We start from the raw sequence: 11,328 nt of genomic DNA on the forward strand, positions 1-11,328 counted from the left end.
TGCATTGTTGGTTAAGGGCTCATAAGTAAGCATTTCACTGTAAGGTCTCCTGTTGTATTCCACGCATGTGACAAATACAATTTGATTTGATTACATTTTTTAAGCTCTGTATACTTTTCCTCCAAGACAGGACACCGTTGTAGTTGAATGTGCTCGGAACCACAAAAGCCTTACCTCTCGTGATAACATTTAACAGGTGTAGCCTGTGTCTCGCGTGCCTAATGATATGTTATTAGACTACACCGCCCGCCACTCTCTCACTCAAGAGTAAACACATGTAATACGGTTGTGTGCGTCAAAGGGCCTCCATCTCTGGGAAAATGCTACCTCAGTTATGGGAGTTTAGGCGAGAGAGTAAAGAGAGGTACTGCTTGAACATTGCCATGAGTTAATCCTTACAAATCCTTTAAAGGATGTCAGACAGGTGTGGAAAAAGAGAGAGAGGCAAAAAGAGAGAGAGAGGCAGAGAGAGAGAGGCAGAGAGAGAGAGAGCGAGAGAGGGAGCAAGAGAGGGAGAGAGAGAGAGAGGGAGAATTACATGCATACCTGAACCTGGTTGGCACACCTGTCTGGCTGGTTGGATTGGCTGAGGGAGGGAGGGAGGAACCAACTGTAAAGTCTGCAGTTACTCCATCATGATGACAACAACCTCAGTCTAACTCTGGATACCTGTTGAGAGCAGTGAGGAAAAGACAGAAAGTGAGAAAAGAGAAAAAGTGTGTAACAAGGAACAACTATAGAGAGATAGAGGAGGGGAAGACTGACAGAAGACAGGACACTGGACATTATCGACTTGGAAGTCTCAAGGACCACAGAACAGGTACTAGGTCCATCTCAAGATGATAAAGTCCTAGCTAATAAGCAAGCGTTTCGCATATATTTTCATGTGGGCCAGTGCATTGTGTGTGTGTGTTTCTCCAATACTAGCCTATTGTACACCTGTCACATGATGGATCACGAGTGGGTTTGCCAGTGGTGCTTAGTTTGCAGAATTGCTACACTTCATCAGACTTGGTATGATAATATTATATTGGAGCTAGCTCATTTCCATTCTCTAAATATACACCAGGAGGAGCCATGTGAATCTGTGAAGAAAGCCTAAGCATATGTAAATGTGTGGAAAGTCTCAGGTGGAGACCCGAACTAAGTCCTGAWAAATGTAGAAGTACTGAGACTAGAAAGGCTTAGCTACTTTGCATGTGTCTCCTTCAATATCTAACTACAGTAGGCCTCAACATAGATGTCACTTAAATATCTAGCTAACAATAGCTAGCAGTAGAGTAGACTCAAAAACACGGACTATTTCCCTAGTACTATTCCACAGTAGGCCTAGCTCCTTCTAGCCAGCTAGCTACTTCTCCCGTAGGTAGCTAACTACAGTATATAGGCAGGGCTCCGAAATGAAGCGTGTCCTGTTGTCCCGGTGATGATAAAATGTCTGGAATGTSTGGGAAGATTCTAACAGACTCTGGGACAGTTCTGGGAGGATAGATCCAAATTCATACAACTACTGTACATACAAAACGTGTCATAATAATACGCTGTTAAAGCTGATGCAAGAGATTAGAACGTTTAGCTTAAAATGTTGATAAGCTGTTACTTCTGCACAGTTTAAGCGCAGCGATGCGCACTCAGCAGGAAGTTATGTGCCAATGTTCCCAAATGCAGTTCATGGGAACACACCGTTCTAAAGAGCTACATTCAGGCTACACAAAATAGATGTACATAAGCTAGTGTTCCACTATTGACCTTTTTACAGGCCATTTTTTAATTTGAATTTCTGTCTCAGCCCCATTTATCTATTTCAGTAGTAGGCTACTCTTATTAGCAAATTAAATTACTGTGAATGACCTAGGTTCTCGAGTAGTCCCATGTTGGCATATCAAACGTTAAAKAAAATATGTAGACTATTTTAATTTGGGATGGTTCATCTTAATTTTGGGGCATTTTAAATTGCACTTCGGAATGATTCTGGGATGGTGATAAAAACGGTTAGTCTCATTGGCCAGAAAAGTGAAGTCAACCGATTTACTCCAGTACTGACTGTCTAATTATAATAGGCTAGTAGTGATTGATTACTTGTAGAATAAAACTGTCTTGATATACTGGACTCTTGATGGATCTCCTCTCTCTCTTTACATTTCAATCTTGCAGCCTGCAGCCACACACTAATAGATTTTTATACTCCCGTTGGAAATACAATTATTTTAGAGCAATGTGACTTCTATATGTGACAATGTCACAATATTGTTTTCTGAAGAAAAAAATGTCCGTCTTAACCATTRGCTGTCAATCACTTCTTTAGTACAGATTAAATAATTTGGTGTGATAAACCTATAACAAAGGGAGAAATGCAGAGAACAAGGTAAATACATCTTAGCWGTTGTAGACTATTTAGATTGTCATTAAGGAGAGACTTCTATTGGAAATATATGTCAAATCCACTCTTGCTGCGAAAAAAAAGGACTTCCGACTTCAGTGCTTTCAAATGAGTTCCGACATTGAGCGCAGGCTCCTGTGGTCGGATAAAAGCAAATAATAATAAATAAAAAATAACATAATTTTTATTTTAAAAGATTTGCCTCTTGGGCCCCCTATAGTCTCGGTCCCAGCTCCTGACTCACAATTGATCAGTCACATGAATTTATTGTGCAGTTTATTTGAATGTTAATAATCAGTTACCCAATCAAGGCAGGGCCAGCCCCATACCTCTTCTCCTCCCCCATCTGATGATTAGCAGAGCAGCAGCAGGCAGCAGCAGGCTGTCTACACTCATTGAGAGCGGGCTCCTGAGTCTTCCTATGGTTGGCGGTTGCGGTAAAAAATATTAAATATATACCACATACAGTATACTGTACATGTAATATATAACCCTTAAACTCAACTCTGGATCTCAAAGCCAGTTCTACTGCATTTGTTCATTGTTCCCATCTAATCAGGGACTGATTGTGGCTGGATCCGGCGCCAACAGAGATGGCCGCCTCGCTTCGCGTTCTTAGGAAACTATGCATATTTCATTTTTTTATATACAGTGGGGAAAAAAGTATTTAGTCAGCCACCAATTGTGCAAGTTCTCCCACTTAAAAAGATGAGAGAGGCCTGTAATTTTCATCATAGGTACACTTCAACTATGACAGACAAAATGAGAAAAAAAAATCCAGAAAATCACATTGTAGGATTGTTAATGAATTTATTTAGCAAATTATGGTGGAAAATAAGTATTTGGTCACCTACAAACAAGCAAGATTTCTGGCTCTCACAGACCTGTAATTTCTTAATTAAGAGGCTCCTCTGTCCTCCACTCGTTCCTGTATTAATGGCACCTGTTTGAACTTGTTATCAGTATAAAAAAACACCTGTCCACAACCTCAAAAAGTCACACTCCAAACTCCACTATGGCCAAGACCAAAGAGCTGTCAGAGGACACTAGAAACAAAATTGTAGACATGCACCAGGCTGGGAAGACTGAATCTGCAATAGGTAAGCAGCTTGGTTTGAAGAAATCAACTGTGGGAGCAATTATTATGAAATGGAAGACATACAAGACCACTGATAATCTCCTCGATCTGGGGCTCCACGCAAGAGCTCACCCCGTGGTGTCAAAATTGATCACAAGAACGGTGAGCAAAAATCCCAGAACCACACGGGGGGACCTAGTGAATGACCTGCAGAGAGCTGGGACCAAAGTAACAAAGCCTACCATCAGGAACACACTACGCCGCCAGGCACTCAAATCCTGCAGTGCCAGACGTGTCCCCCTGCTTAAGCCAGTACATGTCCAGGCCCGTCTGAAGTTTGCTAGAGAGCATTTGGATGATCCAGAAGAAGATTGGGAAAATGTCATATGGTCAGATGAAACCAAAACATAACTATATATATTTTGGTAAAAACTCAACTCGTTGTGTTTGAGGACAAAGAATGCTGAGTTGCATCCAAAGAAACACCATACCTACGGTAAGCATGGGGGTGGAAACATCATGCTTTGGGGCTGTTTTTCTGCAAAGGGACCAGCGGGACTGATCTGTGTAAAAGAAGGAATGAATGGGGCCATGTATTCGTGAGATTTTTGAGTGAAAACCTCCTTCCATCAGCAAGGGCATTGAAGATGAAACGTGGCTGGGTCTTTCAGCATACAATGATCCCAAAACACACGCCCGGGCAACGAAGGAGTGGCTTCGTAAGAAGCATTTCAAGGTCCTGGAGTGGCCTAAGCCAGTTTCCAGATCTCAACCCCATAGAAAATCTTTGGAGGGAGTTGAAAGTCCATGTTGCCCATCAACAGCCCCAAAACATCACTGCTCTAGAGGAGATCTGCAATGAGGAATGGGCCAAAAATACAAGCAACAGTGTGTGAAAACCTTGTGAAGACTTACAGAAAACGTTTGACCTCTGTCATTGCCAACAAAGGGTATATAACAAAGTATTGAGATAAACAATACTTATTTTCCACCACAATTGCAAATAAATTCATTAAAAATCCTACCAAATACTTATTTTCCACCATAATGTGTGCAAATAAATTCATTAAAAATCCTACAATGTGATTTTCTGGAACTTTTTTTCTCATTTTGTCTGTCATAGTTGAACTGTACCTATGATGAAAATTACAGGCCTCTCTCATCTTTTTAAGTGGGAGAACTTGCACAATTGGTGGCTGACTAAATACTGTTTTGCCCCACTGTATTATTTCTTACACTGTTACCCCAGGAAATACATACAGCCGGGAGGAACTATTGGATATAAGAGCAACGTCAACTTACCAACATTACGACCAGGAATACCACTTTCCCGAAGCGGATCCTCTGTTTGGTCCACAACCCAGGACAATGGGCCACAGAAGGGGCAGACYGAGCGGTCTTCTGGTCAGGCTCCGTAGACAGGCACATCGCCCACCGCTACCGAGCATACTACTCGCCAATGTCCAGTCTCTTGACAACAAGGCAGACGTAATCCAAGCAAGGGTTGCCTTCCAGAGAGACATCAGAGATTGTAACGTTCTTTGTTTCACAGAAACATGGCTCACTCGAGATACGTTATCAGAGTCGGTACAGCCACCTGGTTTCTTCATGCATCTTGCTGACAGAAACAAACATCTCTCTGGTAAGAAGAAGGGCGGGGGTGTATGCCTTATGATTAACGAGTCGTGGTGCGATCATAACAACATACAGGAATTCAAGTCCTTTTGTTCACCTGACCTAGAATTCCTTACAATCAAATGCCAACCGCATTATCTACCAAGAGAATTATCTTTGGTTATAATCACAGTCGTGTATATCCCCCCCAAGCAGACACATCAACGGACCTGAATGAACTTCATTGGACTCTATGTAAACTGGAAACCACATATCCTAAGGTTGCATTTATTGTAGCTGGGGATTTTAACACGGCTAATCTGAAAACATGGCTCCCTAAATTTTATCAGCATATTGAATGAGCGACCAGGGCAGGATCATTGTTACTCTAACTTCCGCGACGCAAACAAAGCTCTCCCTCGCCCTCCTTTCGGAAAATCTGACCACGACTCCATTTTGTTGCTCCCAGCCTATAGACAGAAACTAAAACAGGAAACYCCCGTGCTCAGGTCTGTTCAATGTGTGGGCATAGGCAATTGGAGGATGTATTTTGTGCATATTCTGTAATGATATTCAATAGGCTACATCTGTCTGTACAAATGTTGAAAATGACGACGTAATTTAAATTTGTATTGCTCTCAGGCACCTTAAACATGTGCGCTTCCCCATGAGCTCTGTGTGTGTGTGTGTGTGTGTGTGTGTGTGTGTGTGTGTGTGTGTGTGTGTGTGTGTGTGTGTGTGCTTGGCGTGCGTGCGTGCGATCTGCCTGCGGCGGTGCGTGCGTGCGTGCGTGCGTGCGTGCGTGCATAAGGATATTGTACATGTGGCCACCCTAGTATGGCTACTGACCTCAACCATAAACAAATGAAAGATAATTATAAGTACTAAGACCATGGCATATCCTGGGTGGTCATGACTTAGGCTGGGTGGTCATGACATAGGCTGGGTGGTCATGACATAGCCTGGGCGGTGGTGACATAAGCTGGGTGGTCATGACATAGCCTGGGTGGWTTTGACATAGCATGTGTGGTAATGACATAGTCTAGGTAGTGATTTGTGAAAGTAACATTGTGTGAGCCCCAAATAGCAGTTTAGGTTYCAGAGTGCAAACGAGTAAGTGAGAATTACTAGCAGTCTTATTTGGTGTTTRAAACATATTTCCTAATTATATGTTTAAAGATGTTTCCTGTCAGGCASAGCSTGTGGCCTAACAACAGCCTGAAAGCCTATTGATCCMTGTTTTCTRCAACCAGACCAGGTTGTTTTTACCATATTGCAATAGGCTACAGTATCAYCGCTGGTTGAGATCGCCTCTGTGCTGCCGGTTCTACTTCATTCCACCCCCTGTCTGATCTGACAGATGCAGGCCTACTGTGTGTAACTAGGGTAAACATCATTCAGAGTGCACAGACCACATTCTTTTACATTATCTCACAGGCAGCCATGCTTGACTGAGACAAATGTTCCTCTGTGGAGGACACAGTGTGTGTGTGTGTGTGTGTGTGTGTGTGTGTGTGGTGTGAACCGTGTGTGTGTGTGTGTGTGTGTGTGTGTGTGATGTAATACAGTGCTGACAGACATTACCTAAACTAAAGGGACATTTACACACACTCTCAATCTACCTAATACCTGGGAGCTCCTGTCCCCTAGCTGCAGAGATCCAGATACGTAAGTAGCCCTACCAGCCAGCCCTAACGTCTCACCAGCCCCAGCCCCAGCCAGGCTCCCTCTGGGCTGGGCAGATTCCTCTCAACAAACTTTTTAATGACACCTAYRTCTTGTCTTCTGTTGCCCCCTAGCTGCAGAGCTCCAGACCAGTAGCCCTACCATCTCCCCAGCAGAGGTCCAGACCACTAGCCCTACCGTCTCCCCAGCAGAGCTCCAGACCAGTAGCCCTACCATCTCCCCAGCAGAGGTCCAGACCACTAGCCCTACCGTCTCCCCAGCAGAGGTCCAGACCAGTAGCCCTACRAGCCAGCCCTACCGTCTCCCCAGCAGAGGTCCAGACCACTAGCTCTACCATTTTCCCCAGCATGGCTCTCTCCGGGCCGGGTGGCTTCCTCTCTGAGGATCAGTTCATCTGTTCTATCTGCCTGGATGTGTTCACCAACCCAGTCTCCACACCCTGTGGTCACAGCTACTGTCTGGACTGCATCTCCACCTACTGGGATGGTTTGTATTGTGGCTTTGTATATACTGTACACTACCTGAAATATACATGTTTACATAGGCCTATATACTGTACACTACCTGAAATATAAATGTTTACATAGGCCTATATACTGTACACTACCTGAAATATAAATCTACTTAGGCCTATATACTGTAGACTACCTGAAATATACATGCAACAACTTACATCCATGCGACCTTATTGGTTGTTTTCTATTAGTAGGCCTATTTCATCACATCCCCATTCAGAGATCAATTGTATTCCGCCATGTGAATTAATGAAATMAAGTGTAACTTGTTGTTGAAGGAGGAGGAGGGAAGACGTGTGTGTGCCCGCTGTGTAAGGAGAGCTTCAGGAAGAGGCCGGACCTTCACATCAACCGCACCCTGAAGGAGATCACCGAGCAGTTTAAGAAGATGGCGGACGGATTGGACTGGGGGGCCATGGTGATTGAAGGAGGGATTGAGAGTCAAGGTTGGGGTGGCGGTGGAAATGAGGGGGTGTCATACGGGGTTGAGCGTCCTCCGGTCCCTCCAAAACCCCCAGGGATGGGTGTGATGCCTGGGGATTTGTTGTTGGAGATGAAGACCAGGTTACAACGACCTTTGAAATCCAGAACCCCTCCGCCCGTCCTCCACCCCCACCCCCCCTCACCCWTCTCCTCCAACACCACCGCCCTCTCGCCCCCCGCCCCTCCTGTTGTCCCACGCAGATACACCCTGAGCGGGCCTGCTGATTCCTCCGGCGACGCGCCTCTCTGTCCCGAACACCAGAGGGGGCTGGAGTTCTTCTGCCGGACGGACCAGACGTGTGGGTGTGCCGTGTGCATGGAGGGAGAGCACCATGGACACCAGGTTATACCAGCCAAGAGAGAGTGGCTCATTAAGAAGGTAGGGAGAGGGACAGCGGTGGAGGAGCACGTGTGTGAACTAATTCTGATGGAGATGTAGGATACTRCAATTGCAATGCTACTACTGTAGATTTGATTACATTCATGAAGTGAAATGAAAACATACTGTATTAACCAAAGCTATATWGTCAGTTTAATCAACTCTACACAAAAGAGCCTGGGTGTTTGAAACATTTTTCAAATTGTATTAATCACATGCTTCGAGGTAGAGGTAGATATGTACATACTAGGTATAAGGAATAAGTACATTGCAGTATGTTGACTCTGGTCTGTTTCTGTATGCAGTCTCAGTTGGAAATCACAGAGGCGGAGCTGAGGGACATGATCACACAGAGAGAAAAGAAGGTGGAGGACATCAGGACATCACTGGAGGACATACAGGTGGGTGTCTGGAACACACACACACAGTACACACACACAGTACACACACACTCAGTACACACACACACACAGTACACACACACACTACACACACACACAGTACACACAAACAGAACACACATGCAGTCACAGTACACACACACACAGTACACACACAGACACAGTACGTACACAGTACACTGAACACAGTACACTGAACACAGAACACAGACACAGCACACTGTACACAGAACACAGACACAGCACACTGTACACAGAACACATACACACACAGAACACACAAACAGACACAGTACACACATACAGAACACACACACACAGACACAGTACACAAACACACAGACACAGAACACACACACAGACACAGTACACACACAGAGAACACAGACACAGTAAACACACACAGAACACACACACACATAACACACACACACAGACATAGTACACACACACACACAGAGCGTACTGTGCATTTAATTATCTCTCCCTCCCTCTCTTCCTCCCTCCCCTCTTTGTCTTTCCTCCCTCTCTCCCTGCCCCTCATCATCCCTCTCTCTCTCTCTCTCTCTCTCCCTCTTTCCCCAGGCGTGTGCGGAGCATGAGACAGCGGGCAGCATGCATGTGTTCTCTGCCCTGGTGAGCTCTGTGGAGAGGAGCCAGGCAGAGCTGCTGGAGGTGATAGAGATGTCGCAGCGGGCTGCACAGCACCGAGGACAGACCCTCATCAGAGACCTAGAGCAGGTCTCTTTTTATTCATTCATTTTATTTTACTGAATTTGTTTATTTCAGAGAGAATGGTTTATTTCATCAAGAGGACAATAATATCAATAGCAGCGAAGGCGGAGTTCTTTTATACAATGTACAATCCAAGAACTAGACATCGACACGATATTATTAAAACTTAAATCTCACGAAATGTGATGCATTGTACTAGATTTGGCTATACAGCTCATTTACATCTTTTGTAGGTGATTAATAAATAAATTCATGCTGCTGTCTTTTTTTGCTACTGATATTGGTGATCGTTGTCTTTGTGACTGTGTTGCTGCAATGGTTGACAAACCAATTTCCCTCTGGGATTATTAATAATAAAGTATTTATTCTCTTTTCTTTCCTATTATAGGAGATCTCTGAGCTGAGGAAGAGAAGCGCCACCCTCACCCAGCTAGCCCAGTCTGACGACTACGTACTTTTCTTTAAGGTTAGAGACTCTTTCTGTTCATCACATCTTTTTCTTTATTGATCCTTTTCAACAATTTCTACCTTCTTTTAAACCTTTTTTCCTTCAGTTATGTAGTTAAAGGTAAGAGGTACTTTTCCTTTCATCCTCTTCATTTAAAATGATCTTCCTACTTGTTTTTTCTAATTAATATTTCCTCCATTCTCTTTATTCCTCTTCTCAGACATTCTCCACCCCGCCTCAGACCAGGGATTGGTCGGATGCTGTTGTGACCTCTGACCTCACCTCAGGGCGGTGCTTCTTACTGTCAATCAAATGGTGGAGCGGTTTCAGGGAGGACCTCAAGAGACTGCCGGAGATCTGTGAGTTATGGCTGACCGTTGTTGAACTCCTATACATTCCATCTATGAGTACTATCAGTTTCCCAGTGGCCAAAACTGGTGAAATTACATCAAGATTTCACCACTTTTGCTGCTGGGTTGTTGCACGTGACACACAGAGAATATCACCAATACTGTAGTGTTGAGACGGTCTAACTTTACTTCATGAACACGACTAGACTACAATACTGTAGTGTTGAGACCCTCTAACTTTACTTTATGAGCACTACTAGGCTACAATACTGTAGTGTTGAGACGGTCTAACTTTTACTTTATGAGCACTACTAGGCTACAATACTGTAGTGTTGAGACGGTCTAACTTTACTTCATGAGCACTACTAGACTACAATCTGTATGTTGAATGGCTCTAAACTTTACTTCAGAACAGCTACTACAATACTGTAGTGTTGAGACGGTCTAACTTTATTTCATGAACACGATAGACTACAATAATGTAGTGTTGAGACGGTCTAACTTTACTTCATGAACACGACTAGACTACAATACTGTAGTGTTATGACTGTTTAACTTTACTTCAAGAACACTACTAGGCTACAATACTGTAGTGTTTAGACGGTCTAAACTTTACTCATGAACACTACTAGGCTACAATACTGTGACTGTCTAACTTTACTTTACGAACACTACTAGACTACAATACTGTAGTGTTATGACGGTCTAACTTTACTTTATAACACACACTAGGCTACAATACTGTAGTGTTGAGACGGTCTAACTTTACTTCATGAGCACTACTAGGCTACAATACTGTTGTGTTGAGACGGTCTAACTTTACTTCATGAGCACTACTAGGCTACAATACTGTTGTGTTGAGACGGTCTAATTTTACTTTATGAGCACTACTAGGTTACAATACTGTATGTTGTGACTGTCTAACTTTACTTTATGAACACGACTAGACTACAATACTGTAGTGTTGTGACGGTCTAATTTTTACTTTATGAGCACTACTAGGCACATACTGTAGTGTTATGACTGTATAACTTTACTTCATGAGCACTACTAGGCTACAATACTGTAGTGTTGTGACTGTCTAACTTTACTTTATGAGCACTACTACAATACTGTAGTGTTGAGACGGTCTAACTTTATTTTATGAACACGACTAGCCTACAATACTGTTGTGTTGTGACTGGCTAACTTTACTTTAAGAACACTACTACAATACTGTAGTGTTATGACGGTCTATTTTTACTTTATGAACACTACTA

At 43.5% G+C, this 11,328-nt stretch overlaps 1 protein-coding gene across 1 annotated transcript in view; it reads left to right on the forward strand.

Annotated features, from left to right (window-relative positions):
- The first annotated feature begins 486 nt into the window (after nt 1-486).
- LOC112074335 (E3 ubiquitin-protein ligase TRIM21) overlaps nt 487-11,328 on the forward strand; it is a 16,663-nt gene continuing 5,821 nt past the window's right edge. Inside the window, exons 1-8 of the mRNA XM_070440475.1 lie at nt 487-820; nt 6,872-7,023; nt 7,073-7,244; nt 7,552-8,135; nt 8,441-8,536; nt 9,122-9,277; nt 9,660-9,737; nt 9,940-10,078. Of these exons, the coding sequence (XP_070296576.1) occupies nt 7,106-7,244; nt 7,552-8,135; nt 8,441-8,536; nt 9,122-9,277; nt 9,660-9,737; nt 9,940-10,078 (1,192 nt within the window). The 5' untranslated portion in view covers nt 487-820; nt 6,872-7,023; nt 7,073-7,105. The remainder of the gene's footprint in view (nt 821-6,871; nt 7,024-7,072; nt 7,245-7,551; nt 8,136-8,440; nt 8,537-9,121; nt 9,278-9,659; nt 9,738-9,939; nt 10,079-11,328) is intronic.

Source organism: Salvelinus sp. IW2-2015, unplaced genomic scaffold (assembly GCF_002910315.2).
Source record: "Salvelinus sp. IW2-2015 unplaced genomic scaffold, ASM291031v2 Un_scaffold2589, whole genome shotgun sequence".
In the NCBI taxonomy this organism is placed as follows: domain Eukaryota; kingdom Metazoa; phylum Chordata; class Actinopteri; order Salmoniformes; family Salmonidae; genus Salvelinus; species Salvelinus sp. IW2-2015.